The sequence below is a fragment of the Notolepis coatsorum genome (genome assembly GCF_963971535.1).
Source record: "Notolepis coatsorum genome assembly, chromosome: 2".
In the NCBI taxonomy this organism is placed as follows: Eukaryota; Metazoa; Chordata; class Actinopteri; order Aulopiformes; family Paralepididae; genus Notolepis; species Notolepis coatsorum.
Window position 1 is genome coordinate 112,444,828 of NC_140166.1, and position 16,272 is coordinate 112,461,099.

At 47.1% G+C, this 16,272-nt stretch overlaps 1 protein-coding gene across 3 annotated transcripts in view; it reads left to right on the forward strand.

The window, feature by feature from the left end:
• Nucleotides 1-16,272, forward strand: part of ccdc102a (coiled-coil domain containing 102A) — a 336,579-nt gene that overhangs the window by 209,104 nt on the left and 111,203 nt on the right. For all 3 annotated transcript variants that reach the window (XM_084308068.1, XM_084308070.1, XM_084308069.1), the window contains one exon: nt 9,226-9,654. In XM_084308068.1, coding sequence (XP_084164194.1) covers nt 9,226-9,654 — 429 coding nt within the window. The remainder of the gene's footprint in view (nt 1-9,225; nt 9,655-16,272) is intronic.

The window sequence follows — 16,272 nt, forward strand, 5'->3', positions numbered from 1 at the left end:
AACAATGTAGACGGTTTTCCTTTCCGTGATGTGAATCTTCGGAAGGCCATAAGGAATGAGTCTGTGCTCATGGTCGGAAGGAGTTCGATATGTATCGCTCTGGTGGTCATGCATTTGAATACAATACCCCACCGCTTCTCGGTTCCTCTTCCTTTCTTTATGTACAACGGGCCAAAACAGTCCATGCCTGTGGAGTGGAATGGCTTGTCGCCGAGTCGGAGGCGACAGGGAGGTAGGTCAGCCATCCGGGGTATGCTGGGCTGCGCGCGCCACTTTCGGCAGTCTAGACAGGTTCGCTGGAAGCGTCGCACTGCTTCTCTTCCTTGAAGTATCCAATAGCGACGTCTGATCTCCGCGAAGACTCTCTCTGCTCCTGCGTGGTGTACATCCTCGTCGTATTTCTTTATGATCAGCTCTGTGACCTTGTGTCGGCTGTTCAAGACTATCGGGTACTTAACGTCATCCGGTAGATCGGGGGCTCTCCGCAGACGACCACCCACTCTGATGAGATTATGGGCGTCGCTCTCGGGTGCCAGGTGGAGCAGTCTGCTGTCTGATGGGACGGGCTTTCCTCCCTGTAGACAGTCTAGCTCGTCGGGGAACGAGTCTCTCTGGGCTCGTTGTAGTAGAAGAAGTTCTGCTTCTTCGTAGTCAGCTGCTGAAATGTCGGCAGTGTGCTGAATCTCTGGGTGGTGCCACAGGAATGTCTTTAGCTGCGCACTCTGTAGGGTAATGCAATCATCTATGTAGGGGTCTGTGGAGGCGACTGTGCTCAGTCCACAGAACATAGGTTTCTTGTTCTCAGCCTCCTCTTTACTCGCTTCCCGTGGGGTGGGCGTAGGCCACTCTTCTTCCGGGAGCTTGAGGAACTCTGGTCCGTCACTGTAGATGTTGCGACGGGTGAGGTCATCTAGGGACATTCCCCGGGTGATGACGTCAGCTGGGTTGTGTTTGGTGTCCACATACCGCCAGCTCGCTGCTTCTGTTAACTCTTGAATCTCGGTGACTCTGACTCCCACGAAGACTTTGTATCTGCATGAATCAGACTTGATCCATGTGAGTACTGTCGTGGAATCTGACCACAAGATTGTTCTGTGCACCGGAATGGTGAGTTCACGTTGGATTAACGTGGCTAGATGCGCTCCTGCTAGGGCTGCACAGAGCTCTAGACGCGGGATAGATTGTTGCTTTCGTGGGGCTATTCTTGAGCGAGCCAGGATGAAAGCAGTGTGTATCTCTCCTCCCTTCTCTTGGGCACGCAAGTAGGCCACCGATCCATAGGCTACTTCGGAGGCGTCACTGAAGACGTGTAGATCCATCTTGCATGTCTCTGGCCTCACTGTGGGTGGGAAGTAGCTGCGGCGTATATTGACGCCTGGGAGTGAGCGGAGCTCCGTCTCCCACTCTCTCCATGTGGAGGCAAGGGGTGCGGTATTGGGTCGTCCCAGCCCTGGTCCTTGTCCCATAGTGCTCGTACAATCATCTTTGCCCTGGTGGTGTAAGGTAGAATACATCCCAACGGGTCATATTGTCTGGCGAGTGTTCTGTACACACTCCGTCTGGTGGTCGGTATCGCCGTCGACCTTCCCTGCTCCGTGGTCAGGGGTTTGTGTCTATAGTGGAGCGAGTCTGTTTTGAAGCGCCAGACTAGTCCTAGTGTCATTTCTTGGGCTTCTCCTGGGATTGTCGCCATCCAGGTCTCGCTGCTGGCAGCCTTGTCCGCGGGGGAGAGGCTGCGCAATACGTGCGGGTCACTGCTGGCCCACTGCCTGAGATCAAAGCCGCCTTTGATCAGGGAGGCGCGTAGCTTGAGTAGGAGAACCTCGGCTTCTTCTTGAGTCGAAACGCTTTGTAAACAGTTGTCCACGTAGAAACTGTTCTTCACACTGTGTCGGACCTCTTCATCTGCTGCTGGGTCCTCTGCGACGTGTTTCTGTAGTGCAAATGTAGCACAGCACGGGCTGCATGTGGTTCCGAAGGGGAGGACTTCCCACTGGTAGATGGCTGGGTTCTCATCTCCGATCCTCTCTCTCCATAGGAACCGCAGCAGGGGCTTGTCCTCCTCCACTAGTCTCACCTGCAGGAACATCCCTTTGATATCCCCGCTGATAGCCACCTTGTCCTGGCGGAAGCGTAGTAGCACGCCTAGTAGAGAGGGGCCGAGTGTGGGGCCGGGCAAGAGCTCTTTATTCAGATTTTGGGATCCGATCTGGTAGCTGCAGTTAAACACAATGCGATCCTTGCCGTTGTGGTGGACCTTGTGGTGCGGCACGTACCATGATTCGGTCGTCTGATCGGCCTCTTTAATGTCAATCTTTGTCACGTGTCCCGCTGTGATTAGCTTCTCAATCTCAGCGCGGTACACACTCTCTTGAGCGGGGTCTTTGGCTAGGCGCCGCTCTGTGTTCAATAGATACCGCTCCGTGGCGTCTTTCTTTGCGTGAAAGGTTGGCATTCCCTCTCGCCTCAGGAGTGGAGTTGCGTATCTCATCACTCCGCCGACTGTGACTCTCTTTGTCCCTTGCTCGAGGAGGTTTATGGCGTAAATGTCTTCTTTAGAACGAATGTCTTTCTTTTCGTTCTTAAAGGGCATTGTCTCTATTGTCCATAGCCTCTCGACATGCTGCAGGAGAGTGGTGTCTTCTTCTGTCGCTCTGGAGTGGAGGCAGCTAGTGGCTGCTGTTCGGTTGAGAGATTTAGCGAGGGGGCCTTGTAGTGTCCACCCTAGGCGGGTCTCGACTGCTGCAGGACAGCCTCGGGGTCCTGTATGGACCCGGTCTATCGGGACGATGAGGTCTGCATGGTCGGAGCCTATCAGCAGGGTCGGGGTGGCGCCGTCTATGAGCGGGATAGGTAGTTGACGCAGGTGCACATATTTATCCATCAGCTTGGCGATGGGGTAGGTGTACTGTGATAGTCCTATTTCTTGGCTGGTGAAAGCATTTGTAATCCTATACCGTCGCTCTGGCTGCCCGCTTGCTGCGATAGTGAAGGAGACATTCTCGCCCTTTATCGTCTTTAAATCTCTTCTTATTGTCCGAATCGTCATTTGGTTCTCGCTCCCCCGCAGTCCCAGCTGGGCCGCAGCGGACGCGAGCAGAAGGGTCTTCTCTGACCCGTCATCAAGGACGGCGTAAGTGTCCATGACTTTATCTTGGTAGCTCAATGTTACACGGACTACCTTTAAGAGCACTTGGGCGCCGCTGCTGCTGGCGGGGTCAATGTACATGACACTTGCCTTGGTGCTGCTCGATGGTGCAGGTGCAGGCTTTCTTCTGTTACTGTCGTGTAGTACATCTAGATGGGCTCCGTCACACCGACTGCACCTCTTCTTTAGGCGGCATTCGGCTGCCATGTGACTGCGCGCACATCGGTAACAGCGCCTGTTGGACTTTATCCATTGACTCACTTCTTCTGCATTCATCTTTGTGAACAGGTCACATTGTGACAGCCAGTGTTCCTTCTCGCAGTACGGGCACACCATCTTCCACTTCTCTTTTCTCGAGGGGGTACTGTGGTTCTTACTGCTCGGTACTGATTCTGATTGGTGCATGACAGTCACCGATCTTCTTCCATCGTTTATTCTCCTGGGTCCCTCTCTGGAGCTTGGTGTGCTCCGCACGAACGTATCCAGTCGTAAGCTGCTGACTTCTCTCGCCAGGAAGTCGGCTAGATCGAGGAGGGATGGTTCGGGACCGTTAGGATCACGGTGGTCTCTCTGCCGCCTGAAGCGCTCTTGTCTGGCGGGTGGCAGCTTCTCTAAAATCCTCTCGACGTTAGAGTTGGCGTATAGCTCGTGCATACCCTTTTCCCGTTGCGCTCCCAGCATCCCTACCAGGGACTGCACTTTTATAGACAGGTCGTCTAATGAGCGATTGTCTGTTGCTGGGGGTAGGCGATCAATATGCCTTATCTCTTGGATTACGTAATCCCATATACGTCCATATCTCTGGTCCAGCGCTGCTAGAGCCGCGGTGTATGGGGTCGTAGAGGTGGCATAGGCTAGCGCTATATTGTGCGCTCGCGGTACTTTCAGGTGCTTCAGTAATATTGCATACTTGTGGCGTTCATCAGCGACATCCACCATCATTGTCTCTAAGCACATCCGGAGCTCCGTGTACTGTGCTCGATTCTCATAGGTGAAGTCTGGAAACGTCGGTGTGGCAATGTATGACGCCGTGGATGGCTGATACATCGGCGAGCGTTGGGGGAGAGACCTCCTAGGCGAGTCTCCTCTTGCGCCTCTCTGTGGGCTGGTACCGGCAGGGTACCATGGCCCGCTGGTCCAGGTGCTATTCCTCGGGGCTGGTCGTGCGTCGTGCTCACCCGTGAATAGAGTCGGGGGTCTGTAGCGCAGCGCCGCGGGGGTATAGCCTGGGCTGTACTGGACCTCCTGGTCCGGTGGAGTACTGTGCTGTCGTCGGGCTTGGTTCTCCTCCTCTCCCTCTTCTTCTTCTATCAGGTCCTCTAGATCCTGTAGTCGTTTATTTAGCTTCTCCGCAGTGTATGCCGCTCCTTCCTTGTAGCTGGGTCTCGCTTGGACCGGTCTGGGAAGGGGGTCTGCGGGGGGTATAGGCTTGGTCTGTTGGTCAAGTTCAGGGTCGCTTGCTCGGTTAGGAGACGCTGCCCTTGACTGTTGTCTCGACGAGTTCCTTGAACCCCTGGCGGAGGGAGAGGGTGTTGCCTTGAGGATCAGCTGCTCCATTAGCTGCGCTTGTAGTCTGTCGCGCTCGGCTTCGCGCTTGGTGAGATCCGCTTCTCTTTGGGCACCGGCAGCGGCGCGCTGGGCGTCGGCCCGGTCTCTTGCCATATTCTCTTCCGTCTGAAGGCGTCTCATCTCCAGGCGTATGCGCTCTTCTTCGCTCCGTTGCTGTGTCTGGAGTCGATCGCGTTCACCCTGAAGTCGATCGCGTTCACCCTGAAGTCGATCGCGTTCGGTAGAGGCTGTCAGGCTGGCGAGGAACGCCTGTGATAGCATCCTCTCCGCTTCGCTGGGGGAAGACGGTTGTAGAGGTGAGCCGCTCCTGGCTGTACTCGTTGGGGAGTCCTGGAGCTCTATTTCCTCGGCGCTCTCCTCCTCTTCTTCCGTGCAGAGTTCTCTCTCTGTAGGGTTGTCTTCCTCCCGGGGCTGGTCGGGGACTACTTCTTCGGTATTGGCGGGGGGTAAAGGCATGTCAGCTCCCTCCTGGTCCCCACCGTGAGCTTGGTCAGTTACATTAGAACCCACTAGGGCCTCTGTGGTCGGGGTAACCTGGTCGTTAAGGTCAGACATAATTTTACTTTCTACTTTTACCGCGTTTACCGTTTGTCGAAGGCTAGGTAGTTGACTGACAGCGTAATCCTCTAAGTACTGAGGTGTCTGTCGTCTGCGCCGCGGGCGTTCTACGTTAGGAGGACCGTTTCGTGGAGTGTTCATCATAGGCCATTTCAATATTAATAACACTATATTAATATTACACTAGTTACCCTCCGGCTCGAAGGACCAATTGTAACTGAGGGGTACAATTCCCTGACTGTATTGATAAGTATGGTATCATTAAACCACTACCTGCTTTATGTACTTTAACTACTGGCCACACAGTACATGATATAGATATGATGAACACTTTCCCACCTGATGAAACGAAGTCCACACAAATGTATAAATCGAATATTTTATATAGCAAAGGGTATATACAACGTTCACTTAATGACATTTATAATTTGAATGCACTTGTAAGGCAAATTAGTATTCGTAGGCAAATCAACATTGAATGTCCAATCTCTGGTTACGCAGGGAGCAAGTATACAACCTGGTTCTTTAGGGAACTATAGCGATGGTACTTAAATGATTATAGCTGGATACACTAAAGGGGGGTCCCGCTGGTTGTAAGTCAGTAGGGGGGGGGTTAGGAGAGCCGCCGGCGATATCCCATCTGGCCAACGATTTCTTGGGAGAATTCAGAGTGCTGAACACGGTGCCCACAGAACCTCGGTCCACAGATGAATACAGCTGGGCCCTCTTGTAGACGGTAGCTGCCGGTCCACAACGAAGAGACGTGAGGCGACCTCACTCGGGGTAGAGCGCCGTCTCACCTGGACTCCTCTCGGGGGGTAGTTCCAACACTCAGCAGTGTTGGCTGTTATCCATGGCATAATCAAAGCACCCAAAGCAAGTAGATAATCCAAGCCGTGTAGGGCTCGCCGTCGTCCGGGTAAAGTAATCCAATGTACAGGTCCACTCGTCCTGGCCCAGAACTCCTCGGATGAAAGCACCACACGTGGTCTGCCCAGCCTGGTTAAGACTCTAGATAACGCCAGGAATGATGGGGATACTGCTGAACTTGAACCAAGGGGCTTGGCTGCTGGCGCCAGGTTCTTGTCCAATGGTAGAATGAAACTATTATGGGCTGTTAGTAGACTAAAGGGATATTCAGTGTATATGTACAAGGAATATACAAGGGATATCAAACGATATACAAATACTATTAAATATATATCCATAAATAAATATATATATTCGGTTTAATCTGATCCTTCACAACAGATATAGTACACATTACAGTACACACATATAGTACACATTACAGTATAGTATACCTGCAGTATATAATAGTATATATAATAGTATATAGTACATAATAGTGTATACAGCACATATAATGTGATGTGAGATATATAGTACATGATATATACAATACAATATAGTACCATAATATAATAGTATATACTGCAAATATCATTCAATATAATATACAAATTAATTATAATATGATTATATAATGTGATATGATATAGCGCACAATACAGTATCATACGTATTTAAAAAATAAAAAAATAAAAATGTAATATGCAATTAAAGCTCTTCTTCCCTTCTGTACCTATCAAAAATAGATTTGTTTTAGTCTAGATTTGAATTGATTTATGTTTTCACAATATTTTAGTTCATCCCCTCTAGCCCATTCCACAGGGTGGCTCCGTAAGAGGAGATACACATTATTTTCAGGTTGGTTTTCATCACAGGTTTTTTGAAGTTCAATGGTCCTCTGAGGTTGTATCCCCCCTCTTTATCCAGAAATGTGCTTCTTATATTTACCGGTAATTGATTATTTCTTGCTTTGTACATAACTTGCAGAGTTTTAAAGTTGACCATATCAATGAACTTCAAAGTGTGTGATTGTAGAAACAGTGTGTGTGTGTGGTCCCGATATCCTGCATTGTTTATTACTCTTATTGCTATTTTTTGTAGGATAGTCAATGTATTTATGGTTGTTTTGTATGTGTTACCCCATACCTCTGTGCAGTAATGCAGGTAAGGCAAGATCATTGCACAGTACAGAGTGTGCAATGAGTTGGGATTGAGTACATGTCTCACCTTACTAATAATTGAGATGCTCTTTATTCTATATGGGGTTTCCAGCAGAGTTTATGGTCTAAAATCACTCCCAGGAATACATTTTCATATACTCTTTCTATTCTATTATTATCTATTATCAACTGAATGTCTGTTTTTATCTGGCGGTTTACAAACACCATACATTTTGTTTTATTTAGATTTAAAGATAATTTATTTATATCAAACCAGAGTTTGTATTTATTCATTTCTATTGTTAAGACTACTTGTTAGAGTACAAGGTGAGGAGGGCTGATGGTGGCTGCTGTCAAACAGTAACAGTCCCATTATCACTCTGCACTTCCCCCATGGCTAACTGCATTCTACAACATGTTTATCTCTACCCTGAATGCAGTAGCCTTTGGGTGATGTTTTGATTACTGGCACATTCTGAAGTGGGCTAACTCAGACTTAAAGTCACACCCACATTATGGGGAATGTACCTGCTGTCTTCTCCAGAGAGAGACAAGAAGATAGATACAGTACCAGTTTCCTCTCTGTGCGTTCAGTAGAAAGCTATCCGGCTGCAAGCTTGTCTAGCTTAGTGCAAATTAACGGAAGCGGATATGAACCAGCTGGCTTTCTACTGAAGGCACAGAGAGGAAATTGGTATCTATCTTCCTGTCTGACCCTGGAGAATGGTAAGCCTATGTCCTACAATCTTGGTGTGTTCAAGGCTTGATCTGGAGCAGGGTTAGTAACAGTCTTTCAGGGTTTTAGATATTTGGCCTAGTTTAATGTGAAAAGGGGCTATAGCACAGGGCTAATGATATATATATATATAACTATTCACTGTAATTGTCCTATTGGATTTAAATGGTCAAATGCTTTAGAGAACACTTGTATTAACATGTAATAATGATTTTATTAACATGCAATAAAGTGTGTAATAAAGCATATATCCATATATAACAAAGTGTGTATTAACATGTAATAAAGCGTATATTAACATGTAATGAAGCTTGTATTAACATGTAATGAAGCTTGTATTGACGTGTAATGAAGCTTGTATTGACGTGTAATAAAGCGTATATTAACATGTAATGAAGCTTGTATTAACATGTAATGAAGCTTGTATTGATGTGTAATAAAGCGTATATTAACATGTAATGAAGCTTGTATTGACGTGTAATAAAGCGTATATTAACATGTAATGAAGCTTGTATTGACGTGTAATAAAGCGTATATTAACATGTAATGAAGCTTGTATTAACATGTAATGAAGCTTGTATTAACATGTAATGAAGCTTGTATTGACGTGTAATAAAGCGTATATTAACATGTAATGAAGCTTGTATTGACGTGTAATAAAGCGTATATAAACATGTAATGAAGCTTGTATTGACGTGTAATGAAGCGTATATTAACATGTAATGAAGCTTGTATTGACGTGTAATAAAGCGTATATAAACATGTAATGAAGCTTGTATTGACGTGTAATAAAGCGTATATTAACATGTAATGAAGCTTGTATTGACGTGTAATAAAGCTTGTATTGACATGTAAATAATGAAGCTTGTATTGACGTGTAATGAAGCTTGTATTAAACATGTAATGAAGCTTGTATTAACATGTAATGAAGCTTGTATTGACATGTAAATAATGAAGCTTGTATTGACGTGTAATGAAGCTTGTATTAACATGTAATGAAGCTTGTATTGACATGTAAATAATGAAGCTTGTATTGACGTGTAATGAAGCTTGTATTAACATGTAATGAAGCTTGTATTGACATGTAAATAATGAAGCTTGTATTGACGTGTAATGAAGCTTGTATTAACATGTAATGAAGCTTGTATTAACATGTAATAAAGCTTGTATTGACGTGTAATAAAGCCTGTATTGACATGTAGGTGCGTGCGGAGCGTAACCGGGCGCGGGACGAGGTGAGGCAGCTCCGACAGCGGCTGGACGCCCTGACCAAGGAGCTGACGGGCGTGCGGCGGGAGCGTCAGGAGCTTGCCTCCGAGAACGAGACGCTGCGGCAGGAAGCTCTCCGTCTCCGCGGCGACGTTGCGACGTCTCCCGCCCCTCCCGCAAACTCCTCCTCCTCCCCCTCCCCCGCCCACCCCGCGGCTCTCCCTCCCCACTCTTCCGTCCCCTCCTCTCCCTCCATGCCTCCCTCCTCGCCCTCCTCCTCCTCGTCCTCCTCCCAGCTGCACGCGGACGGCAAGACGGACAGAGTGGGGGAGGGGCTGAGCAGGGAAGGGGAGGGGCTTCCCGGATCGCCAGAGCCGGAGCCCGTCAGAGACGTGGATTCAGAGAGGCTGGATAGACAGAAGGTGGGTCCCAACCTATCTATTCATTCATTTATACCTTTATTTATCAAGGTAAGCTTGAGTGCTTCTTCTACTGTTGCAGAAGTGTGTGGTATTTAAATGGTAAATGGTACATTATATAGTGCTTTTATCCAAAGCGCTTTACAATTGTGTTCCTCACATTCACCCATTCACTCACACACTCACAGATGCAACCATGCAAGGTGCCAACCTGCTCACCAGGAGCAATTAGTGTTAGGGGTTAAGTGTCTTGCTCAAGGACACTTCCACACGCTGCCCGGGAGGAGCGGGAATTGAACCGAGAATATTCCGATTACCAGACGACCGCTCTACCACCTGAGCCACTGTCGCCCCCATATTTCAGTGTGATATAACAACCAACACGCTCCCCTCGCTCAGCGGCTGCCATCGAGTAGCGTTTGAGCAAGGCACTTTAAGACTGGTGCTGAACCCGCAGTAAAACTCTCCCAGCATGCACCCCGGCAGCCTCATTAAATTGGACAGGCTACTTCCACACAGGGTCTCAAACACCTGCTCCTGGTTACTTCACAGGGAGAATGTCGTTGCTTCTCATAGACCAGACTCCTCTTACTTCTCTCATGTTGTCTGCACGCTTTTGATCCACTTTGTTCTAAATGTATTCTATTGTTACTGATGGTAATGTCTCTCTGGAGAACGGGGATGGAGTATCTCAACGGGACTTCCTGGTTAAAGAGATAGTTGACATGTTTTTATTGAAGTGGCATGAAACACGCACTGGGGCTGGTTCCAAGACATCATGTCATTCTGAAGAGTAGGAGATGAATGGGGACCACTGCTCTGTGTTGTGGGCATGTTGTGGTGTGGAGTTGAGCTATTTGTTTTGAGACCCTGTGTGCTCGAGCTTCTTTCTTGGAACCAGAACTCCCACCACAAGACTCTGGTGATGCGTATGCATCGATTACACTACTGGCAAGGATTTCATACCACTTCATGTCAAATAAAATGTTTAACCATACCTTTTAAGTAGAAATAAATAAAGTTTAATCATGAAATGGTGCATCAGCACAAAGGAACACAAGCCTGTACTCTGTACAACCAGCCTGTACTCTGTACAACCAGCCTGTACTCTGTACAACCAGCCTGTACTCTGTACAACCAGCCTGTACTCTGTATAACCAGCCTGTACTCTGTACAACCAGCCTGTACTCTGTATAACCAGCCTGTACAACCAGCCTGTACTCTGTATAACCAGCCTGTACTCTGTACAACCAGCCTGTACTCTGTACAACCAGCCTGTACTCTGTACAACCAGCCTGTACTCTGTACAACCAGCCTGTACTCTGTACAACCAGCCTGTACTCTGTATAACCAGCCTGTACAACCAGCCTGTACTCTGTATAACCAGCCTGTACTCTGTACAACCAGCCTGTACTCTGTACAACCAGCCTGTACTCTGCACAACCAGCCTGTACTCTGTACAACCAGCCTGTACTCTGTACAACCAGCCTGTACTCTGTACAACCAGCCTGTACTCTGTACAACCAGCCTGTACTCTGCACAACCAGCCTGTACAACCAGCCTGTACAGAGGCACATGCCTGCAGTGTAAGTAGTAGTGTTCTGTGGTGAGGGTTATCCAGGTCTCAGTGAATGTAGGACAGGAGACTTTGTTACAGACCAGGGAAGCACCCAGGTGTGCTTGAAGAGGAGTTTCTTATCTTAGAGGAGATTGTGTGTGTGTGTGTGTGTGTGTGTGTGTGTGTGTGTGTGTGTGTGTGTGTGTGTGTGTGTGTGTGTGTGTGTGTGTGGTGTGTGTGTGTGTGTGTGTGTGTGTGTGTGTGTGTGTGTGTGTGTGTGTGTGTGTGTGTGTGTGTGTGTGTGTGTGAGTGAGATAAATACCTGGGTAGTGGGTACCCACAATGCTAGCTGTTCAGTGGGCTCAGAGGGATTCAACACACCAACACATGCACGTACGTATGCGCATGCACACACCATTGCCTATCCCTGGGGGTAGAGAGATGCTGCAGTACTTCATCTTGTTCTAGATCAGTATCTAACACAGACCTAGTTACTTAGAACTGAAACATAGACTACTTTTAACCTTCATAAAATACACTTTCTAACACACTGACCTAGTTAGAACTCAAACAGTATCATCCTAACCTTCATAAAATACACTTTCTAAGACACATACCTAGTTAGAACTCAAACAGTGTCATCCTAACTGTAACTGAGGGGTACAATTCCCTGACTGTATTGAGAGTATGGTATTATTAAACCACTACTTAGTTATGTACTTTAATTACTGGCCATACAGTACATGAATATATCTGGTGAACACCCACACAAGAATACGGCAATGACACATAAAGTTCTAGTTAGAGGTATTTATTATTATTAGAGCAAGCAACGGTAGGTTACAGATTGAGAATTATACTTGCGCTTGTAAGGCGAAGAACACTTAAAGTAGGTCAAGAGCGTAAGTCCATGAGAATAGCAAGATGGGTATAACTGACGCCACCTGTAGCATAGCAATTATATAAAGCACACTAGTAGTCAGCTGGAGACACTGAGGGGTTCCCTCCGGTTGTAAGCCGGCAGGGTAGAGGAATGTTCGGGTGCAAAGTCTGGGTCAACGCGGAATAACGAGGCTCCAGATACAGGAGCCAGTGCAGTACTCCCTTGGTCCGCAGACAAAGCAACAGCTATAATCCAGTATGCCCGACAGCATGGATGAAAGCTAGCCAGCCTCTGGTCCTAGAGGCGGGCTCGAGGGTGCTCCTCACAGGGGTAGATCCCACACTATAGTGGGGTAGACGGTTCTCTGCTCCAGCAGTCACGGTACCAAAGCAATATAATCCAGCCAGAAAAGGCTCTGCATTCGCCGGTGTAGGTTCTCCGGTGTACATATCCAACGGTTCTCGTCTAGGACTCCTCGGGTGGTGGCACGAGTTTAGGCCGCCCAGCCTGGATAAGTGCACTAGCTATAGGTACGACGAACCGGTGGTAATGCTGGTCACTGAAGAACGGTAGCCGCACGATACACTATAAATAATAGACTATTACTTCACATTAGAATAAGTCGAACTCAACGATACTGCGTTAAACTCTGACACTTTAGCTATATATTCGCACGCGGTTCTCAAGGCTCTATTCAGGGGCAAAGAGGCCCACTTCACGGCACGTGGTCTCGTGGTGAAGGCTTCAACGTTTAGGATACTCAGACTAGACTACTGCTGTATCCACCTGCGACGTATTTATACGTAAGGTGAATAATCTAGTGCCAACCTCAGTTCTGTCTCGTATTACTGCGCAAACCTGGACATGTTGAGACATGCCTTGGCGTTGCCTTTGAACTTGCCATTGGGGGTATGGCCGTTGGCGCCTAGGGGTCGCTGTCCAATAGGAGAACGAATATTATGGTCTGGTTTGTACCTAGGTAAAGAAATATTCTGTGTATATATACAAAGAATATACAAGGGATATCAAACGATATACAAATATTATACAAGGGATCTCAAGCAATAAATATATATATTCGGTTTAATCTGACCCTTTGTAACACTAACCTTCATAAAATCCACTTTCTAAGACACATACCTAGTTAGAACTCAAACAGTCTCAAAGACACTTTCTAAGATAATATATTCCTGAATTGCACTTTATCACACACACACACACACACACACACACACACACACACACACACACACACACACACACACACACACACACACACACACACACACACACACACAGTAACCTTATAATGTGGAGGTTGAGTAAATTGTCCCTCGCATACACAACACACACACACAGATGCAGGCGTACACACACACACACACACACACACACACACACACACACACACACACACACACACACACACACACACACACACACACCAGTGAATATAGTTCAGTGCCATTGTGTCTATCAGGCTTGACCTTCAGCCTGCTCACACTGTTTCCATGGTAACACACACACACACACACACACACACACACACACACACACACACACACACACACACACACACACACACACACACACACACCCCCCCCCCAGTAATCCGTGATGATATATCCGGACCAGCAGTGAGATCAGTGTTGCCCCCCTATTCACTGAGCTGCTGGAAACATGGCAAACATAACAGAGAAGCTTTTATTCAAAGTTAACACTGTTTCAGTATGGAACCCCTAACCCTGGTATTGTTAGTGCCTTGCTCTACCCATTGAGATACACAGGGAATGGAACCCCTAACCCTAGCAGTGTTAGTGCCATGCTCTACCCATTGAGCTACACAGGGAATGGAACCCCTAACCCTAGCAGTGTTAGTGCCATGCTCTACCCATTGAGCTACACAGGGAATGGAACCCCTAACCCTGGTATTGTTAGTGCCATGCTCTACCCATTGAGCTACACAGGGAATGGAACCCCTAATCCCGGTATTGTTAGTGCCTTGCTCTACCCATTGAGCTACACAGGGAATGGAACCTCTAACCCTGTCAGCGGTAGTGCCTTGCTCTACCGAGAACAATGGTAAACTCTCATCAATGAGTCATATCTGGACTCATTGTGATCCACCAAGGCATAACAGATCAGGTGGTCTTGTTGGAGCTACTAGCTGCTCACAGACTCTACAGCTCATTTCCTGTCTGCATCCATTGTTCCTGATCACAACCTCATACATACACATAGACACATGCACACACGCGCACATGCACACACGCTGAGTACTTCCACATGTGGCTGAATATGGTTGATCAGACAGATATACCGAATGAATAATAACACGCTGGGTCCCTCTGGTGGTGAATGCTGGTAATGACACCATCTGGTTGTAGACTGCATGTATGATTCCAGTCTGGCCTCAAGAGCCTCTGGACAGTGACAATCATTATGTTCTACTTGGAGACCATATGGTGTTGTACTCTACTCACTAACAACATTGTGTTCTACTTAGTGAGTAGAGGACAACACCATGCCGTCTCGAACAACATTGTGTTCTACTTAGAGACGGCATGGTGTTGTACTTTACTCACTAACAACACTGTGTTCTACTTAGAGACGGCATGGTGTTGTACTTTACTCACTAACAACACTGTGTTCTACTTAGAGACGGCATGGTGTTGCACTCTACTCACTAGCAACACTGTGTTCTACTGTTTTCTAGTTAGTAACTGCACTCTTTTCCTGCAAATTTTCAATTCAACATGCTAATCATTAACATGTTTTGTCAAACATCAGTCATCAACATGTTTTACTGATAATAGCACGTCTTCCACCGGCCTGTGCTTTGTTGAGACGGAGCTCGTTGTGTGTGGTCCCTAACGACTGTAGAAGTAATTTCTCCGCTTAAAAAGAAAACATTGTGAGGTTTCCAGAAATGTGAGTTACAATGAATCAAAGTTCATAAGGACGCTGCCTTTTTAGTGTATGAAAGAAAGTTTGAAGAACAAACATCAGGATTTACTGTCTGATTTCGGCATTGACACAAACTGATCGGAAAAAGTTTTGAAGTTTTCCATTGTGGTTCTGTGTGGGAGGGAGCAAATCGCCTTGAATCTACATCTTCTAATTTGTGGGAAATCCCCCCCACCCCCCCCCAAAAGTAGACTTTTCGATCGGTTTGTTGTTCTGGAGACATTCTTCCTAAAACATTTCAAAGTTATTTTCCAAGTAATTTTTTTGTTTGAAGGAAAATTCAGTCCCACGATGTCACCGGGTTGCATCGCTTGGAAAATCCAATTGCATATTAGTAGTTTGAGGTACAGATGTGGAAGTAACCATTCACTTCAATGTTAAAACTTAGCTATAAAAATACCACTTCAAGTAGTCAAAACACTGTCCGAATCACAAGCACACAATTACCTGCTCCGGTTGTTTTTCTCTGCCATAGTCTTTGTGTTTTGAGATGCATGGAAGTGAATTAGTTATCAGCTCATTGAAATGCGTTCATAGCAATCTACGAAAAACAAAGATGGCGACGAGGTGAATCAGGTGAACGTCCTTCCCTCCTTTCTCTTCCATCCTTCCTGTCCTACTCCACTCTGTTCTGTCTAATAAAAGAGAAACCATGTTAAAAGAAAAAGAGAGAATCCTGAGGAAAGACCATTGCACACAGCAGCGAGCGAGGACAACGTATGGTTCCGAAGGTGTCGAGTCATCCTCAGAACCCTCCGGCTCTGGCGATAAACCCCAACAGGAAGCTGTCGGCACAGCCCCTGCGTGAGTCCCCGGGTCAACCCGTTACTCCGCGCTCATGCTGCCCACTGTCCAGCTATATCGTCCCTTTAATCATTTTGAAGATCGATAGCAGTAGAAGGCCAGAAGCATAAACGGAGTGCACGCTGGCAGCTGCTGGCAGAGCCCCTGGCTGTGTCCACAGTTTAAGTTTAAGTTTATTTGGATCCCCATTAGCCACAGCAGTGCTGGGGCTATTCTTCCTGGGGTCCATAGGCCGACCCTTTGATGCATGTCTGGCAGCACTGGGGGAGATACGCCACGGCTTTATCTGAGCAAAAGTAGACGTGGCCCTCTGATAGAATATCGCTCAAGTCCAGTGTTAAAATCCTACTCGGGTAAAAGTATTTTAGTAATGGCTGGTGAGTGTACTTGAATACAAGCCTTTGATGTG